We start from the raw sequence: 21,389 nt of genomic DNA, 5'->3' as shown, positions 1-21,389 counted from the left end.
TCTTTTCGTGTGACTTTAATGACAATTCTTTTTTATCTGTTTTGAGTTAATCTAGAATTTTATTTTAGTCGAAATTTTATAGCGATTCGTAATTTTGTCAGGATTTTAAAAAAAACTTGTAAATATTTTGTTATTGCGACATTTTGTGGCGTTGAAGGTAATCGTTTTTTGACTCATGTATTTATATTGCTTTTTGTCCTCGAGACATCTCAATTCAATTTTTTTTTTGTTTACACAATTAGATCTGATGACAACGTATATCATTTCCTCTCAGCTGTGATTAATTCGAAAAACCATGTATCTAAATGAAACCGCTTTGTCTTAGAGATTTTCGAGACAGCTCAGCAAAAATTACACGCGACTGCGCGTTTAGTCATCCGACGATTATGGCGTGCGCATAAAAATATCTTCTCAAAAATCATGAACTCCACGATTCTTCAATGTAACCACGCGACCAGAAGATTTCAACTTTTGACGTATTCTACGAATAAACTGTCGTATAAGTTTTCAAGAATAACAAAGCGTAATTTATAGTACACGGTTCACTGAATCCGTGAAATATAAAAGAATATTCTGAATATTTTATACGAGAAATGTACGATAAAATTATGGTCGATAAGACAAATATTATTTTGATTGTCGCTAAATTGTCTTCTTATCATCTCTCCTGGGCTAAATAAAAATGTGAAATCTTTTTCATACTACAGCGTAAGCACAACATCCGATCCGGTGACGGATGAAATAACGTCTGCTAAACAAATCTCAAATATTGCCGTGACCGTACCTCACTCGAGTTCTCGTCTCTCCCTGGTTGTTCCCTCGGTGATCGTGCTATCTTGATGCTCGCAATGATACGATAAGTGCGATTCTGTGAAATTGGAGCTCTTAATAGGTTCACGGATAAGGACATCAGATAATTTGATATAGCATGTAATCAATATTTCTTAGCATCCCAAAGTTACTATTTAAATCTAATATAATTTCTTTTCTATGGAAATTACGACTAAAATAAAATAATGTTAAAAAATTGAGACGATATTAATTTTTAAATTATAAATAACAAAAAAGTATGTTGATAAAAAAAAAACAATCTTTAGAGGAGAGTCTTATATACGTAGTTTCAGATTCAGGATATTAAAATGTTAGAACATTGGGATGTTAAGAACTTTTGTGAAATAATTTTTCAAAGGAGTGAAATATGAATGTTTCTTTATTGTCAGCGTGACGTAATCGACGGTATTGCATAATTCAGCATGTGTTTAATTCAGTTTCGCCTTAAGAAATTATTCAAGGCATGACATCTTTGTAACAAGTGCAAGTGTTTGTACGGAAAGACGTTCCAATTCCTTGCAGCCGTTCGAAATGGCGCAACCGGAAGTCGTCCTGTGTCGTGTACATGCCTATTCCATCTACGGGTATTTCCTTTACGACCGCCCGCTTCTTTACCATGGGAACCCATTGCGATCTTGTAACACACGAGGGAGACTATAAGAGGCATAAATTTAAGAAAAGAAGAAACAGAGTCATTACCATAGCGTGCTAAACTGCTTTTATTGAGCCACGAAGTTCCCACATTTCTCCCCGTCGTTTTATGCCCCTATGGATCGCGAATTAAGATTTTGCACGAGCACCCAGTGTGCCAACAACATAAGAAGTTAGGATGACGACGCAGTGTCATATCCGAGTATAAATGCTGAACAGAATAGATTCCAAAGTCTTGAATAATTTCTTAAAATTGTAAAATTGAATATTGCAAGTGTCGAAGATAATTTTACGATTAGTCGTAAACATGAATAAAGAAATAAAAGAAATAATATATTATCTTATTGCGAATAATTTATTTTAGATAATTGTTTTTGACATACATAAAATTTTATGACGAACGGAATGGCTTGTAACTTATATTGCATAATGAAGTGATATGAGAAGGAAGAAACGGAAAAGCGGAATGCCGTATTTTAATGTTTTTATGAATATTTGTGTGAGTAAATCGTCTCTCAGCTGGCGGAATTCTATCGATTCGTTCGCTCGACGAACGCACATCTTATCGCGCAACTGGACAAATTTTATTTTGAATTGTCTGAATTATTCTCTATTACTGATATCGCTGTACTTCTGCGTGTCGCTGGCAATTTGTGTTGGGGGGGATTATCAACACGCGTGACACGGCGAGTCGGTCTCTGTATGCTCGCGTGCGTACACGCGTGTATGGGAGCGTGAGGCTGTTGACTGAAATTATCTCATCGTCATCTACAGCACACGAGGCCCATTAACTACGACGACCGTTGCATCTATGCCTTTTTTTTTTACAAACGCTCTGCTATTAACCCATTATGCCGACAAAGGGGAAAAAGTGGCGTGTAGCGTGGCGAATAAACGGCTCCGCGGCCGATAAGGCTTATCGATTCGTCAATTACATGTGGATTTATTATCGAGGCGTCTGTTCGGGCGTAAAATAATAAATCCGGTTTCTGTGCGTCGAAAATTAGCAAAGACAACGAATTGAATAAATTTCAACGATATTTTCATGACATCTTCACATGAGGCGATAGATTGTTCGACGATAGGAGACGCCTTCATGGGAATTCTCAGGATCCAGCGTTTCGATGAAAAAAAGAAAAAATTCATTACTTCGTTCGAAAGAAGCACCTGGTTTCGTCTGTCGCTCCTCAACAGGCAAACGTCTTACCACAGTAATTAATAAGAGGATAATCGACGATCAATTATCTTGTTGGTAGTGATCCTCCGCCTTTTATATCTTCCCCTATCCTTCTCTCTCTCTCTCTCTCTCTCTCTCTCTATCTATCTATCTCTCTTTCTCTATCTCTATACCGCCCCATCTTGACTACACCCTTCAACTCATTTCCGCCCACGTGTACATAACAACAGTTACAGGGAAGAGTCAGTGCGAAGAGAAAATAATCGTAGTTTCAGTTTCAGAATTTATTAATTAAAATTATTATGGTTTGATCAGCAAAATTATTTTTAATTATTATTTTATATTGTTATTAATTATTATTATTGCAATCACATTTCTAGTTTTTATTTTGAGAAATGTAATTATTACATTCTCTATCTCATAGTTACAAAGTGACAGATCGCAGTGGTTAAGTCAGTTTGCAAATCGATCTTGTACAGTATTAAGTAAGTCAAGCGAGGCGAACTGTAAATCACGACTATGGATGTAAAATTTCCAGAATATATGCGGGGATGAACGACGATGACAATGACGACGCGGTTGATCGAGAACGTGAGGTGGCCATCACGTGCTCAATTTTCCAAAGGTTTCATAACATCCGTCTCTCGAGGAGGGTACGCGGTGCCGCACCCTTCTGTCCTATTTCGGATCCTCGAAGACTAATTTCCCTGACAGAGACATTTTCGTTGGTCCAGTCCGGCTTTCTCTGCATCCTCGACTCGACCACCGCTGTCTTTTCCGTTTCACCCTCTCGATAGATCGTAAGACCCACGGGGAAGAGGGGGTAGGAAAGGAGAACTAAATCAATGTAGGACATTTATATTGGCTGGAAATCGCTGACTCTCTACGGACGACTGTGGACATCCGAACGGGACATATTAAGATTTCTGATCCGCCGTGTCGACCGCGGCGACATTTTTATCATTGCGTGTCCTTCCTTTCCTGCACGTCCTGCCACGAGAAGGAAATAAAACGTGAATTATTGTCCATGCGGTGTCTCTCTCTCTTGCCGCTCCGCGCACGTGGTTCAGCTCCCAGTCTCTACAGACCCGGGTTAAAGTGGCCGTTATGGTTTTCGGTGAATAATTTAATGGCCCGTTTAGTGATGTCGGCTCGTGAATATCGAACGACATCTCGATACGCTTAGCAAACATTTTTGTCCGTTCAGCCGAATTTCGTTTCGTATCCATCGCTAACTGAGAAACTAACTGAGAAAATTCAAGTAAATTTATAGCGATTAAATATTAATCTGTATAAACAGATGAGTGATCTTCCTGCTCTGCCCGTTAAAAATATTAAATGATTTAAATTTTTTTATTAACAAATTATTTCTATCACGCGCTTTGTTTACAATTTATTGATTAATTTTTAAACGTTGTTTAAATTTATTTATTACCTATTGTGATTTCATTTGTTACGACTATAAAGAATAAGAAGAGCGACGATTGAAAGAGAGGAAAGAAACATGATGTACGAGATCGGATTGTCGAAGTTCCATGTTCGACCGCGGGTGTCAAAGCAATTCATTTAAATTAATAGGACCAGAGTCCGTACAGCGCAGCTTATCAGCCGATTAGTACCAGTTTTAACCTCCCTCTCTTGATCGGAGAGATGTTCTTATTTGTAAGGTCGTTATCGACCGGTTTTGCTGATAAAGCTCGATACTTTTATCGGATCGTGATTATTTCTCTATCTCTCCCAGATATTCCGGTGCCAGCGTTGCACGCTCTCGAAAACCATTTCATTTGTCACACATATGTCAGCAATAGCGTTCGTTCCTTTTTCTCTGTTTCTGTTCCATGTTGTATCATATCAATACAAAGAAGAAGAACAACAGAGACGGAGCGAATACATGTTTTCTATCCGCGTTGCTATCGAAATCCGCGAGCGTTATGGAGCTACCTACAATAAGCCATTACCTAAGTTTTAAATCTAAAATCATAAGAAATTGATCTATCGCAGTCGATTATTCTTCTCACATTCGATTTACGTGATTGGTCAATTTCTTACGACTCGAGACTTAAGACACAGATAAAGGCTTATTGCAGAAAATCCACAATAGATTGACCATCAATCGTTTGTGCCTCCTCCGAGAGTCAATCAATTCCCAGTTGCTCCGACGAATGGAAACGTACTCTTCTCGTAAAACACGCGTCCAAGAGTCGCTTGCGACTCAAACCAGAGGACTAGAGATCCTCAAGTGGCATCTACAATGAGATTTTAAGGTGTAAAATTTAAATTTAACCTTTAAGTAAGAAATTGACCAATTACAGCCAAAGAGGAAAACAATCAACTATGATTGGTCAATTTCTCATGGCTTAAGGCTTAAAGCTCAAGTTTTACGCCTTAAGATGTCATTGTAGATCATCGCTTAAGAGATTGGACACCATACATTTGATTCGCGATATTTTTCAGGATCTACTCAAGATAAAATGAGATAGATTATGCTGACGCATCTCATCCTAATTCTCATTCTATCCTAAGCATGAAAAATATGGTGTACACCAAAATCAGAAGTTGTCTAAACGATGTTCAATCTCTCTCTTGAGGATCTCTACCCCGGGCTTATCGTCCATGCGGCAGCACGACTCGGAGATATCACTCCTCTCCCGAGGAGAGGATCCCTCCGACGCGGAGGGATCCTTCTTTCGCGAAACCGCGCTTCCATGCAAGCGTCACGACGATTGGATCGCGCGTCGCTCCCACCTCGACCACGCGCTCTCGATCGACGTTGGTGAACGCGCGATACCGCGTAACCGCGGCCGACAGTCGCGCGTAGTCGGCCGCATCGCTCGGTATTGTTTTACGTCAAGTCGAGTCGAGTCGAGTCGAGTCGAGTCGAGTCGAGTCGAGTGAAATCGAATCGAGTCTCGTCGTTGCCACACAGTCTGAATTCGCACGTGGTCTCACGACTATCGATCTATCGCGAGAGTCTCCGCGCGTAAGCGTAGTTGCGAAGTTCCAACGTCGGCAAAGTTGTACGATTCTTTCATGGCCCAGAGAAGGCGTTAAATTTCGGCCTGGCGCCCCATAGTCCTCGCGTTAGCAGCCGAAGTTTATTCTACCGCCGCCCTCGTCCCGCGCGAAGCGGAGCGCGCGGCACTTTTCGACGTGTTGGAAAAGCGGGACGAGAGAGAGAGAGAGAGAGAGAAAGAGAGCGAAACGGGAGGGCGAAAGAAGACCGGCATCGTGCGCGAAAGTTTTCGGCGCGGTGCAAGCGGATAAGGCAGCAGTGCCGTGGAATATTTTAACATATATCACGACGAGAGAGAAAGAGAGGAGAAATTGGGACGAGGGGAGTTGTTATAGCGCGCGATTGCTGCTGCCTCCATCTCGTTCCTCTTTACTTGGCCAGCCTCCTCTTCCGCTTCATCTTCCTCTCTCGTTTTCGTGCGGCAACTCCTCCGCCCGTCGCCGGATCTACGTACCTTTGTGGTGGTGATGTGCCGTTCTGTGTGACGCGATCCGTGTGATAGGACAGAGTCGGTGTATCGTTCGAATCAACGCTCACACACCTCCGACCGCCAACATGTTTGTCTGTCACACGGACTACGGCAGCTATAAAATGGTAAATTTACCGAAAATGCGGACTACGCAAAGTAGTCTCTCGATTGTACCTTTGGTATAACCAGAACGATCGATAGATCTCCGTTTCTGTCGCGTGCACTCTCTGTGCATCATCCTCTTACATTGTTTTTTTCCATCCCGAAGTCCTCGTATCTATCTTGGTTCAAGGAAAGGGACATGGAAGGGAAAGGGAGGCCAACCATAAATCTATAACTTGGAGCTGAGAGCACGAATGTGTTCTGTATGTAACTCGCAGTTCGCATAATCCGTCTTCGGTCCGCGACTCTTCTCGAGGAGAAGAACATTTCCCGATCTATGTAGTTTCTAGTCTCTCGGAGAGACGTCCATAATGGATGAGTAATCAAGTTATATTGGGTAACACCGTTTGCTCCGATAGCGCGCTTTATCCTTCATTTAAATGATTGGAGTGCAATATCGGATTAGACAATCGAAGACTTCACTGCAAATCCAAGTGTATAAAAAGTGACTTTGTTATACGTTATTTAGTATTCCATATAGAAATGATACTATATATATTTGTATATTACATATTTGTATGCAGTATAGTGTTATTTAGTGGAAAACTAATCACTTGATTTTGCAGTGTTTTTATCATGGACCTACTTCCGCTTTATCATCAGCATCTTGCCTTACATTCGACATATCTCTATATTAACGAGCTCTCAAACTCAACGAGCTTCTAACAATTATTTTTATGAACGCCGTACTTTCTGACCTTCATCACGTTCTAAAAATTGAAGCACTGTATATCTACCGAGTAAATCTAAGTGTCACTGAGACAACGCGTTTATCATCACTGGCATTTTTAACACATAAAGTCTCTCAGTTTAACGATTTTTTTTTATGAAGAATAAAATTATCACAGCGCAACGCGACGAATGTCGTTAAATCAGATCTTCTACTCGTCCCTGTGAAGCTAGTGTTAATTAGATCGAGGAGGATGACCTAATCTTAGATTTTTATTGATGTCCCCGTTGCGCAAGGATAACCGTGTGTATGTATACGTGTATGTACGTGTGTAACCATTTAATGACTCCATCATACCGATTTTCTCTCTCTAGAAGCGCGCGCACGTTCTTCTTTCGCATCTACGTCGCTGAATTAATGACTATTCTCACTACGAGCCACGACGTTGCTTGATGTCGTAATAGTCGACCGGGTCTATCGTAAGATCGATGGAGAGATGCGCTACAATACAATGCACAAAGATGTCGCAAGAAACGGAGATGCAACATCGTGCTGGTGTTCGCCTGATAGCTGATGGTGGAGTCCGTGTGTCGTCGCAATTACAGTGTAATTTTTCGCATTACACCAGAAATGCTGAAACGCCGACAAAGTCGATGAAAAGTTTCGCGGTTCGTAAAACAGCGCGATGAGAAAATTATATGCGCGGCATTTCCGTTTGTCGTTGCACGTTGATTCGCGAATCAATCGTTCGAACGATCATAGGATTTCCCCGTTTTTTTTTTAAGTCTTCTTCGTTTAATAATGAATTCTTAATTATAAATATTTGCTTTTTCTGTTGCAGTATGGCTCGGATGAATTCGGACAGGACTCGCCGAGATACACGTCGCCGAAGGGTGCCCTTTACGCGGATTCCTATTACATCGGTAAGTAAATAAAAAATAAGAATTATCAAAAATAAGAAACATCAAGATTTCGTTTTTTATTTCAAAAGTGACATGAATGAAGAAAAAAATGTGATTTTTTTTTATTTATTACCATGAATGAGTTTGGCAAAAATAATTCTGTTAATCATCAAAAATAGACTAACTTAATTGCACATTCCATCTTTGCCAAAAGAGAACTTAAGTTTTTAAGAAGAATAAGAGTTTACAATTTAAATGTAAACTGTGATATTTTATGTAATTTTCGATTGATTATTCCGGATTTGTTACAATTTTGTAGAATACGAATCAAAATCGTTACAATTCAAAAAGAGTTCTTAAGGGTTGTAAAATAAAAGTGACATAATATGATTATGGTTTTAAAAGTATATTTTTTGCTAATACTAATACTGATTTTTTTAGTTTTTATCACTTTTTTTAAGAGTATGACGAGTATGAAGAGTATACTTTTACTAACTCCGATAAGAATAAAATGGAATTTTATTGAATGAATCATTGCATCTCTTCGGGCAAACAGACATCACGTAGATTAAGAACGAAATTAGAGCGCGTGGTAACAGACTCGTTATCGTTACTAATTTCACGAAAGTAGTTATGAAATAGATTACTGACTTATATCTGTTAATAATCGATATCAGCGGACATGGATGTAATTAAACGAGATAGTGCGAACCTCCTGGTGGGTTCGATAGATCGATGGTTATCTGCGAATCAGCAGCCATCGGCATAGGCGCGGGTATGTGTACGTCGCGTACGTATACGTACGTATACGTACGTATATATCATTTGGAAATCGCATAACGATTCGAATAGACGATAAAAGGAATTTTACGAGCGCACTAATATTCAACTGTTTAACGTTCGCTCGTAAAATTTTGCCGCTCTGCCTGTCGCGCGTAAAAACAATAACAATCTCGTTATTTGTTCAAGCGGCGCGGCGGGGCATCGAAGTTCGTCGCTGGATTTCGCGGATATATCCGACACACCGCTTGTCGAAAAAAAATTCCACGGAAAACTTCGTCGACGAGATATTGCCAATAAAAGCAATTCTCCGCCGCTTGCTTCGCTACCGGCCACTGCGAATGTTACTTTGTTGCTGCAATGAACATTTATCGAAGCGCTGGCGTCTTAGGATCGCTATTTTAGTTATTTTTCGTCACTTTTTCGTCAGCAAAAGTCGCTCTTCTTTGATGTGCTCACTCTCTTACGTCATACTGTCCGTAATACCGATTTGTTGCTTTAAAATTGATTTACGCGCAGGATTGTTCGCGTCGTAGGAACAATTATTGTGTCGTGCGAATTGCTCCATTAGTTGGAGCTGCTGCTGATTTTTATAAAGCTGTAATCGTTTTACGGAGTTTATTTTAGATTATAACGGATCTTTGAAAAATTATTGTCATTAAGACAGGTGCGATGTACATCGTCACGCTCTGTGCTTCGCGGATATTCGTCGCTGCTCTTCAGATTCGTGTAAGTAAGAAATCGTTGGAAATTGTATACAAAACTTAATAAAACTCCGGTCGACAATATGAAATTTCCATTCGTTCGTTCGTTGAATCTTCAAACTTCAATACAGATTTTTATATTGTTCTGTCTTATATTGTTCCGTTATAAAGATTTAAAAAAAATTATATACTTGTGAAAGTTTTTTAACAATAAATTTTTACTATCACGGAAGTTAGATTGTATTTTACTAATTTTTTACTGATTTACATTTATCTACCAGAATTTACAATCAAAAAATCAACTGTGCTTTTTTTAAAGTCCAATGTTGCCGGTTGGGGATTAACATTTTAAGTAAAAATAACAAAGGATTTATTTGATTAAGTCCCAAATAACGTGTAAAAGAATGCAGAGCACAGGTAGTTATAAAAAAAAAGGCCACGTTAATGGAACAAATGATCCTTGGAAGAATTTTGCATGCTTAAATATGCAAATATTTTAGATGATCTTTACACGATGATAGATCTATGAAATCGAGGAAGTTTTCACCGCAGGGCTCGTTATTATGGATCAGATGAGAAAAGTAGCAGTTTAAGTACGCTTTCGAAATACGTGTCGGCGCTCGTGGCACCCGGTAGCTGACCGGAATGGCTTATAAATGGGAGGCCACGACGAGGGGGCGAAAAAGTTTTATCAGGCATCGAACACCGGTAGTTGGTAGGAACGCCCGAGTAGTTTGGCTTAGTTTCCGTTTTCTCGTCGAGGAGCGCCCGGTACGGGAATTATATCAAGCAAAAGTATCAAGAAATACGTTCCCGAAGCTTATTGCTGTTGTTTTCAACTGAAATAATGGTCCGCGCCGGGTACCGCGCGTCTATTGGCCCTTATACCGGGTGTGTGTGCGATTCCACCGCAAACGACACCCGGGAACCGAGTGAGACGTTGGAAAGCGCGAAATTTCGACTTGGCGAAAGTCCAGGGAAGTTGTATCATACCGTGGACTCGTTCTCGAAATAATTACTGCGGAAGGAATGACATCGCCGCTTGATTAGGAAGTTTGGCGCGGCGTTTGTTCGCAGCGGAACGTCGCCGTTGTGTTAATCGGCCAAAATTGTATAAACATTATGAAGTGCAAGGCATCCCTGACGAGTGGAAAATTCGATTAAACGCCGCGAGGATGCATTTTAACTCGATTTGGACGCCCATTATCTGGGCACGTGCGCGATATTCTACGCTCGCTGAGCGTAGAACGCCACGTGCTCTATTATTTATTATTTCCCGCTCCAATGACGTAGAAAGTGCTCGGGGTAGTCGACGAGATTCTATTCTACATTGCGATACTTCAATTACATCGAACGAGAAAGAATTTTTACGAACACGACGAGTCGATGTCGCGTTCAAAAGGAAGCACGTTCCGAAGGTATCTAATAATGCGTCGCGCAAAATTCTTATTTATTACTCCATAATCTATATTATCGAGATATTCTGAAATTTCCTTTTTACAAACACGTGGTTGCTCTGAATTGATTATTTAGATCTCGAATATTCGAATAATAATGGGATGACACATGATTGATCGAAACCGCGCCTCTCTCTTGTTGCAGATGGTAATACTACAGGAACCGGTCCCGGCGACCCGTGGACGGGTAGCGGCGGTGGTGTCCAGCCCCCATACAGTGGATATGCACCCTCTCACCTGGCGCAGCCAGCCTATCCCATGCACCTACCCCACGACCCCATGGTAAGTGATTTCTCTCTCCCTTTCGCATTCTCTCGTTTCTATCCCGACTATACCCTTGCCACGGCTGAATCCGAAGAAACGATCAATCACGCGTGACTCGACTGCTAGTTCCTACGGAGCCGCCGTCGCGAAAACGACGTCTCTGGAACTTCGTAATAGACACAGGGATATTTCTTCTTCCATATTCTCTGTCGTCGAATACGTGAGTTCGACGAGGAAATCGACAGATTAAAACCTAAGCGGGCGACCTAATCTTGGTGCTACGGAAGATCGATGTGCCTCTCGAGCAGCTTTGGTGGCTCTCTCTCTTTCTCTCTCTCTCTCTGTCCCAAAAATCGACGAGGTCCGACGAAACCCCAATTGCGTAATCGACGTATAAAAATTGAATTCGACGATGAAAGATCGATTCTTCGTATCGGAGAACTTGAACGCCGTAATTTCACTACGAGCTCTCGCATATCGCGAATTCCGTTAATTCGTGAACTTTTACCCCATCGACGTCGTTGTACGTCGAAGCGAACGGATGGCTGCTCGAAATGCACTCTTCCCGGACGAAATTCCGAGAAACGCGGGATTCTCAACGTTTTCAACGATTGTCGATCGAGAGAACATCTAATACAAATATACTTTTCAGAGATTTATCGTATCGTTTAATGGTTTTCCACGGAACGTGATAAATTCCTAAATGCTAAATCTCGCCGACAGTCTCGGCGATTCATGAATTCACGCGAAGCACCGGGGGTCGTCTCGAGGACGAGCCGCGCGTCGCTTCTCGGTCGGCCATTACTCTTCAACCAACCGACGTCGGCTCTAATCCTCTTCGTCAACCATCGTGATCCAACGGGCCAGCTGGTGGTCTCTTCTGGCTGTCTTATTTCGGACCACCCGGTTGATTGTCGCGTGTGCTCGAGGAGAGACGCGTTCTCTCATCGTCTCGCTATGGTTGAGAGACACTGTTGACAGTGCTCCACGTACCCGGAGTAACGTCAAATGACTCACTGGCGTCTATATATAGTCCCGACCCTCCCGCTACTCCGTGTTTCTAGTCAAGTGCAGCCTTCGTTTGATTTACGCCGTTCATGGTTACCACGAAATCCTCCTCTTCGTGGCACCTCCGTCTCTCGGGTAGCCTCTCTCTCTTTGAGACAACGAGAGTAGGCTTCTGCTACCGGCATATGACGTCGTGGTCGTGATGTCTTCGATCGGTAATCGCCAATAAATGGCGAGATCGCCCCTCCCTCCCTCAACGTTGGTTTCATTTTTATTAAAACAACGTTCTTTTTATATACATATGTATATATACAATAGATTGGAATAAAAACTTCCGGAGCTCTCGGATCATAAAGTCCAACTTTTAACGTAAGACAAACCATTTTATTGTCGTTCGCGTAGCTACAGTGAGGCCTTTTGACTTATGTGATATGACAAGAAATATCGTACGATTTAAGATGAACGCGTCTAAGAAGAATAGAACGTCATAAAGTTTCTTTTGGTTACCAAAAATTAAACATTTACGATCTTCCAGTTTAATGAACCCATCTTCTGAGAATGCCGTCCGCAGGTCCATCGAAAAAGAGATTTCGCTGGATGGCTAAGTTTTTCTAATATATCCGTCAACATGTCGAAATTTCTCGGTCTCGCCACGATATCCATCGCTATGCTTCTTCATAAAAGCGTTGATTAAAGGCGACGTTTTACGTGCGGCACGTACGTCTCTGTAGGCGTCTTCCGGACACTCTAATTTGTTGATAAATACCCTACGCTCCATAGACCGTCGGCAGTGGCTTAAAATTAGACTTTTACGAGCGGTTTCAGTAGGTGCGAGAGAGCTCTATCCCACGCTCGGCGTATCCGATATCAAAGCTGGTCGAGGTGATCCATTATAACCAGAAAGACGCGCTTGAAGCTATCGTACAAATCGCGAGCGCCACGCGGCTCCTGGAAATCACTCGGAATTCTTGTAATAGAGATCTTTATCGTTTGTAACTAGATAGGATAAATCAATCCGACGTTTCGCGCACGTATGAACGCACTCGAAGAAGACATCATCCCTTCTGAAATCCTGCAGAAATCCCTGACATCCCGAAGTCCTCCTACGACGAAATTCACGAAGATAGTGATTGAGACGCTTAGACTGAAACATCAAATAGAGCATAATGACTGTTGGTGTCGTTATATCTTCCTATTTCACAAATCAGACAACGTTCCGGCGAACCTATATTGTATAGAATTCCTTCTATACAACAGAGAACCTCCAGGGACAGATTCTGAGATTCCGACATGCTGGACGCAAGTTCGATAATTAATGTTGAAGATCGCGTATTCCCACGACTTCGCCCCCAAGATGGTTACCACAAGAACCGAGCGTCGAACCATTTGCGCTTGGCGGTTTCAGGCATACTCAGCGATGTCGCCGAATGGTGAATCTGCAGCGCCGATCCTGGGCTCGGCGGTGACCAGTGCGGCTTCCCTGCCGCCAATGTCGACATTCCGGGGTAGTGCCGCGGTCGCGGCGAACAGCGGCACAGGGGCGCCGTCGCCGGCATCGTTGCAATATAGCCATAGTCCTGGTGCACCGACGACCGCGCCTTCCGCGTCCAACACTGCGCCCACGACGAACCAGCAATCCACCACGGACGACACCCTCGGCAAGACCCTCGCATCCGTCGTGAGCACTCGAGTATGTGTCCGTTGAATCATTTTTTTTTTTTTTTTTACGCTAATGAAATAAAAGATAATTAATAGAGATAAAACGTTATAAAATAATGGATATTATTCGTTAATTTGAGACAATGTTTGAACGATTTAAGTAATCCACGTAAACATCTAGAGATGTTCTTGTTGAAATTTAATGTAACATTTGTCGCAACATTCGGATACATCTTACTTTACGACGCGACGTCGTCACTTCGCGAATAATTCGGACCTTCGTAATATTATGTTACGATTGCGTCGTTATCACATTTTTCACAGATTTATCCCACGGACCAATCAGTATCCAGTTATAGCAGTAATCCATCTACACCCGTCAGTTCGCCACCACCTTTAACCGGTTCGGCACCAGGTTGGGCACCTGGAGCCGCGCCAGTATCTCCGCATTTTACGGCGGATCCCAATCGTGGTATTCACATGGTATGTATCTCGTATTTCTACGATTACTAATTACGATTGACCCGGCACAAGCTGCAAGACCTTTTCAACGTTGTCCATTTTCAAATTCTTTTAGGAATTTATTATTTTGTGATATATGGAAATCTCTCTTTAATAAATCAAACATCGTTGAAAGGTTTCTCAAACGCGTGTATAATTTTGGCCGCTTCAGAAACATGCACGGGACAATTTTTCATTTTTACAAACGCTGGAACACAACAGTTATATTTTTCCAATGATATTTCGCTATACCTACACTACATATCGACGATATATTATCAATTATCACTCGCGCAATTTTTATATTTTTTTGGGAAGGGGGAAGGATTGTTACGAGCAACGGAGGAGCGGTATACAAGCGGAAATATAAAAAAAAGAATTTGCTGTTATTTGTGTCATCAAGATTAATTTTTTTATTATGAGAGATTACAGTCGCTATTCGCACATAATCACGCAGTACTGAAGTTGCACAAAGTGCATGATCGCGTTTGCACCAAGAAATCACCGTTTATGTGCTTCCTTTATAAGCGACTATTTATTTATATCCTCCCCTCGCCCCTATTTGCGTACAAATTATTAAGTTTATCGTCCCTCCCGTTCATTTGGCGACACACTTTTATTCATTCCGCCCTGTTTGTTGTGAACGTTGTGTTGACTTGGTTGTTTCTCTTTTTTTTTTTGGTTTTGTTGTTGCGTTGGTGTTGTGTGTGAAGCCGGCGCCTGAACAGCAGAGGCTAGACGATGCCATCGGCTTCCTTCGCGACCACGCCGAGGTGAGGACCGCCGAATTTCAGTTTTTTTACCAACCTTCTCATTCTCTCCTTTCTTTTCCACATTTCTTTACGCATGTTTACCATGTTTACACCACGACAAATGCCACGAAATGTCCATTGCACTTTTTGCTAATTACGCTTTCAATTAATTTTGATTATATATTGTGATAAAGTTTTCACATTGTGCACAATATATAATCATAGCTTGTACTTTTCCATTAACAAAACTTTCGATAATCAGTCGGCATTAAACCCTTTAATCAATCTAATCGGTCAGACTCTTTTTTTTTTACATAATACTTTTATAATTCTATTTTTCTTCCAAGATGCTTTTTCGGTTAGTCGAACTATCTCTCCTGGAAACGAAATAAAAGAATCCAATATTGATTTTCTCTCTTTGAAACTTTTCTGGAACAAACCATAAGAATCTAAGGAAAATAAAAAAACGTCAGTGATACGGCTTCCTATAGAATTCCTCGAATAATAATAAAGTAGACAATTTCGAGCTATCGGCGCGTAATCGAGTCGCATTTTCGGTATTCTGTTGGTACAGGGAGCACGAATGGAGGAGCGGTTAGACGATGCCATAAACGTATTGAGGAATCACGCCGAAAGTCAAGTAGCCCTTCATCTTGGCCCAGTTGGTCCACACGGCGGGATATACTCGCATACCTCACCACCGCAGCTAGAACATTTGGTAAGAAACTTTGTCAATCAGCAGTAAATAAATAAGTATCTGGGCAATCATGATGGATTGCTCCTTTTATTTATTTCGCGATATATAATATTATGACTCTTTCAGGCGAGTCCACATCCTGCGGTAACGGTGACGCAACCTCAGGGTTCCTATCCCGGTCTTACGCCTACGCCTGACACAGATGGTTCCATCAAGATCGAAAGGTTACCTGTGACGAATGCCAGTAAGTTGAACCTGAAGTGATGTAAAGGATGAATCGTAATATAATTTGCAACATAGGAGAAATCAGATCACAATTACGGCGGCAATCCCTATAACAAAGTCTTGATAGTAGTCTTTCCTCGGTTTATTTTTGCGTTAAAAACATCCGATGATTTTTTTCATAAGAAGAATAAGAATCGCGTGATTACGCGTTTACTTTTATCATGCTGTTCTATTCTTGCATCGTCGCATCATTGAGCAGTCACTTTTCCCATGAATTCTCGCGAAGGAGAGAGAAAAGGGAAGGAGCTCCCAGGTGTTCCATACAACGGACTCGCGGCCGAATAAGGAAATATTAGATAAATCACGCGAACTTTGCTGTCCGGTGATCGTGCCTGCATTATTCCCGTGAGTACATTCGATTATCTCACTCTTCGTTTCTCTTTCCGCCTCGTTGCGTCCGTCCCTTTCGGCCTCCCGCACTCTTAGAGTCATTATGCCGATGGAGAACATTTAGTATCCTTTTACTACGGATTAGGAGATCCTATGTTAGTTTGTCGAAGGAATGCAGAACACTCTTGTGAGTTTAGAAACTATTTGTGTGCGCGCTTTGTATTGTAGAAATATGTAGACGGAACCTCTGCGATAACTTCCGTGAAAAAAAACAGTGTATCGAGAACTAAAGAGCTCAAATCCTTTAAGGAAATAAGTACATTCAATTGCGCAGATAGCTGCATCATAAATATTTCGTTTGTAGTTGCAAATGCGTCACCGAGCGCGATATAAAAGTGATCGCACTTTCGCACACAACCGTGCGTCTGATTTATCCGCCGCGATTGTCCCGCGAAGACTTTTAAAGAGATACATTCGCGGCATACGTGAGTATAATACTATTCGTAATACTCTCGCGAATCATTAGGCGAAAGAGAGAGAAAACATTTATTGGTCTGCTGAATCAGAGTTGAGCGAAATCCCATAAAGCGCGCTTCCTGCATCTAATTGGACGCTTTTCACGGTTTCGTGACTAAGCCTCCTTGCCTAAAGCTCTGGGATAATCGAAGATCGTGATCGCCATCTTCGGCGAAGGTCAGTCGCGTTTATTCTTTCTCCATTTCCGGAATAAGTCCGTGCCATTTTTCCGCTATTGCATCAGATAATCTGGCGACAATGCTCAAATGAGGCTGCTGTCATAGTCTGCTTTTGAAACTCCTTGAAGAGATATCTTTTGTCAATTACCTTTAGAATTACGAAGAAAAAGAAAATATACATTGACATAAATTTTACCTGATTTTTTCTGTCTTGCAAATTGTATAATGTAACAATGCAATTGTCGCGGAAATTTTACGCAACAGTATCAATAATGAGCAGAATACATCCCCTTAGAAAAAAGGAAAGATCCGCCCGATAGTAGCGGCGGCGAAACGAAACCATCAAGCAGTGAACTCGCAGCGGCCGGTGTAATCGGGGCTGCTACAGTTAACTCGACGTCGCAAGGAAAAGGAACGAAGAGATCGCGTAGATAGTAAGTATCTGAAGATTTTTCGAAAATAAATTTCTAAATAAATTCCTCGGAGGATTAGACATATCGAGCGACAAAAAAGATAAAAGCGATGACAAAAATAAGGAAAGCTGCAATCGATATACGCGTATTAACGTCCGTCATTTCGCTCCAAGACTCGCTCATAGATATTAAAATAAATAAATAAATAAATAAAACATTCTCTCTATATTAATTTGAAAGTTTACTTGAAAATTAAACGAATTAATAATTAATTGGAGATGCGCTCCGATCTTGGAAAATTTATTTTTAAACTAACTTGCTGTGTCTTTGAACAACCGTTGTTCGAGCGCCGATGAAGACTGCGACGATCCTGGCACCAAAGCGGTGCGCGAGAAAGAACGTCGCCAGGCCAACAACGTGCGTGAAAGGTTAGTGAACACACGCAGTACGCACTTCGTTGCATCTTGATACAAACAATTTCTTCCGCCCTGTTCTCCGCTCCCACAATCCCGCTAATATATACACGTCTCTTACGATGCGGATGATATGCGTATGTATATTCCCATCGCCAAGTGTAACGTACATAAAAAAAAAAAAAATCTCTGTACATTTTTCTGGGGAAAGTTCCTGACCACCTAGTCGTATGCATGCCTAAAACGAGGTGTTATTTGTGATGAGCAATAAATTGTGAGACGATTAATTCATGAACGATCAGGGGAAAAACGCGCGGCATGTTTATGACTTTGTTATAACATGAGTACAAGTCCCGTAATCCTTTACATCCGTTGCACTGTATAAGGCCCGTATTCAGGCGTGATAATTAAAATGTTTCTGGTTAAGAGGACAGAAATGAGATGAGACAAGATGGAATGTTAACGGCTCTCTCGTGCGTACCTGCAAATCAGTCTCATTTTAATTTAGCTGCGATTCGGTCCCTAGGCATGCCACTTTGTTTAGAATATTCCGCACTTATTCTGCATCACTGAACGTTGCATCAAATTGCTCAATTGTATAAACTTTTCTCTTTTTATCCCTACAAGCACATTTTTTACTACCTTTGTACAAATGAAAGAACATGTCGTATTATTTGTAAACTGATAAATCTCACTGTGTTGGACATACACGTGTCACATAAATTTTTATAAGGGATTGTCATATTATTCTTCAAATAAAAGTCGATCGATATCGATCTTTCAATTATATATAATCAAGTATTTCGATGTTAATTATCTTTTTTTTTTAAATCCGCACTGTTTTATTTTTATTTTATTTTATGATTATTTTTAAATCCTTCCAAATTATACCGTTCTAAAAAAAAAATGATAAACAATTATATAGATGTCATCTGCATTCTCTAATTTTCTAGGTCAGCATCAAAATAGAAGATCTACATTTTTCGATCCGAAAGATCACTGTCCCTTGACGTGATTATTCGCCATCGATTGTTTGTTCTGTGCAAAGAATACGGGCCTTTAAATTCGTAACCTACTTATCCACGATTTCAAAATTATGAAATCATCTGCGTGTGTTCATTATTATATCGCCTGTCTATTGCAATAAGAAATGTATGTATTTATACGAAATTCGCTCGAACAACAATTAGGTGATTAGACTCCAGCAAGTCAAAAGCTATTTTCTTGCAACTTGCGACTATATCGCGTGTCGCTTATGTTAGTAATTCAATTGCCGTTAGGTAATTTAAGCGATATAGGCTAGAGTAAGTTGTGACGTAAGCCAGGTGATTAATCGCGTATTGTTATTGCGCAACTGTTGTTCGAGCGCTGAGGACGAGGATGATGATCCCGACATGAAGGCACAAAGGGAGAAAGAGAGGCGGCAAGCAAATAATGCTAGGGAAAGGTAAGATCAATCAATGATATACGCAGCGGACATAAAAAATATCAAATTTAACCTACAGTGATATGACAATTCTGGTCAGTAGTAACGGCGGCCCGTATTCTATGTATATGTGACATAATAATGTAAGAGAATATTAAAAGTATTTCTCGATTACAATGAAAATAAATGTGTGACATAGTTCCCCATATACAATATTTTACAAAATCGGCATGTTCTCGTACATATCTATGCATGAAAAATTTACTCCTATCACATGCTTACACAGTTGCATTTGTATTAATAAAGAATTATAAGATATGCACTACCACTCAAAAGTTTCAACATGTTTCATGTTTCAGCTAACAATTCATATTTTTCATTTATAAAAAATATGAAATTAATTTGATACACTCTCTTTTCGGATTCAGTAGAGTCGTGAATTTTCGACAAATATTTATAAAAACTATATATAAATTGTAAATAAATCCTCAAATAGATAAATATCATGTGTATACAGGGTGATTTTAACATATTTCGTTACCCATCATGAGCAGATAGAGTCGAACTGAGTCGAAAAATCCTCTACCATTTTGCAATTTTCGCAATAGTTAACAAAATATTAATTACTAAAAATTGTCAAATATTGGTCTTGAATAATTTTTTACTCAAATACTGTCAACTTTATAGAAAAGCTGCAATAGATAAAAATCATTTATTTTCTTCTCATAAAGTTCCGAAAATTTTTTCAGAATTTTTAAATATATTTTCTCATGTTGGTAAAAATAAGAAAATACAATACTAAAAAGTTGATAAAAAATTCTGAAAACATTTTTAGAGTTCTATGAGAAGAAAATAATTTTTAAAATGATTTTTGTCTCTTGCAATTTGATAGTATTTGAGTAAAAAATTATTCAAGACCAATATTTGGCAATTTTTAGTAATTAATATCTCGTTAATTATTGCGAAAATTGCAAAATGGTAGAGGATTTTTCGACTCAGTTCGACTCTATCTGCTCATGATGGGTGAAATATGTTAAAATCCTGTATATCAATATAAAAAAATATATCAATTTCATGTGCGATTTAGATATCGATAAATATTTAGATATTATGATGACTAACAATAAGAGAATAGAAATAATATATATTCTCGCAGAAATTAAGCATCAGAATACAAGTCTTTGTCTTAAGACATTTAAAGAACTCGTCGGCAAAATGTCAAGATTTTGACTTCTGTTATGAAAACTCAAAAAGATTTAAGCTTGAAGAAATAAAAAAATTTGAGAAAAAATAAATTCATTTTTCTAATTTTAATGAAAATATGTAATATATATTAAATTAAAGAATTATAATGTATATAGTTATATTTATATTTTATTCTTTTCATGATATTACGAAGTTTCCAAATGGAGAACTGAAACTTTTGAGCAATAATATATATGATATTGTACAATTATATTTCTCTCTATAATTTGCTCTCTGCTGTATTAATTTTTTCTATTGTAAACATATACAAGAAGAATATTGCTTAATGTGATGAGTGTGTAAGTAGATGTCAAAAAATGTAATATTACAAAATTATTACATATAGTACGTAATCAAGAACTTATTCCTTTCTATTTAACATTGAAACTTAAAGAAAATATTCTCGTATTTTAATAAGATAATTAACATAATTTCATTTTTCATCATAGGATACGTATCAGGGATATCAATGAGGCTCTAAAGGAACTTGGCAGAATGTGTATGACACACCTAAAGACGGACAAACCTCAAACGAAGCTCGGTATTCTCAACATGGCTGTTGAAGTTATAATGACACTCGAACAACAAGTCAGAGGTGCATATACCAACATGCGTTTTGATTAATTGTATCATATTAATCTGTATAAATATTCGTGTTTAATCTATTCTTTTTTTTTTATTCAGAACGGAATCTTAATCCGAAGGCTGCGTGTTTAAAAAGAAGAGAAGAGGAGAAAGCCGAGGATGGTCCGAAGTTACCAGGTCATCTTGCAGCGCACATAGCACATCCGCATTCTCATCCACACGCGCACTCCCAACCGCCCTTTCCCGCATTACCTGTAAGATTCTGTCAAAGTTAAATTCAATACAAGTGGAATTATTTTG

General features: G+C 39.8%; 1 protein-coding gene across 5 annotated transcripts in view; it reads left to right on the top strand.

Moving 5' to 3' along the window:
* Nucleotides 1-21,389, top strand: part of da (transcription factor daughterless) — a 29,163-nt gene that overhangs the window by 6,267 nt on the left and 1,507 nt on the right. Inside the window, exons 2-12 of one of the 5 annotated variants that reach the window (XM_087410535.1) lie at nt 7,815-7,896; nt 10,962-11,098; nt 13,494-13,778; nt 14,072-14,230; nt 14,962-15,021; nt 15,575-15,718; nt 15,824-15,941; nt 17,288-17,441; nt 17,759-17,848; nt 20,954-21,099; nt 21,189-21,343. In XM_087410535.1, coding sequence (XP_087266661.1) covers nt 7,815-7,896; nt 10,962-11,098; nt 13,494-13,778; nt 14,072-14,230; nt 14,962-15,021; nt 15,575-15,718; nt 15,824-15,941; nt 17,288-17,441; nt 17,759-17,848; nt 20,954-21,099; nt 21,189-21,343 — 1,530 coding nt within the window. Of the gene's footprint in view, nt 1-7,814; nt 7,897-10,961; nt 11,099-13,493; nt 13,779-14,071; nt 14,231-14,961; nt 15,022-15,565; nt 15,719-15,823; nt 15,942-17,287; nt 17,442-17,758; nt 17,849-20,953; nt 21,100-21,188; nt 21,344-21,389 lie in introns of all 5 variants that reach the window. The other 4 variants (XM_087410536.1, XM_087410534.1, XM_087410533.1 and 1 more) reach the window with 4 other exon arrangements.

The sequence above is a fragment of the Acromyrmex echinatior genome, chromosome 10 (assembly GCF_024713525.1).
Source record: "Acromyrmex echinatior isolate Ae372 chromosome 10, ASM2471352v2, whole genome shotgun sequence".
In the NCBI taxonomy this organism is placed as follows: domain Eukaryota; kingdom Metazoa; phylum Arthropoda; class Insecta; order Hymenoptera; family Formicidae; genus Acromyrmex; species Acromyrmex echinatior.
Note: the sequence above shows the minus strand (reverse complement) of the source record. Positions and strands in the feature narration are given on the sequence as shown.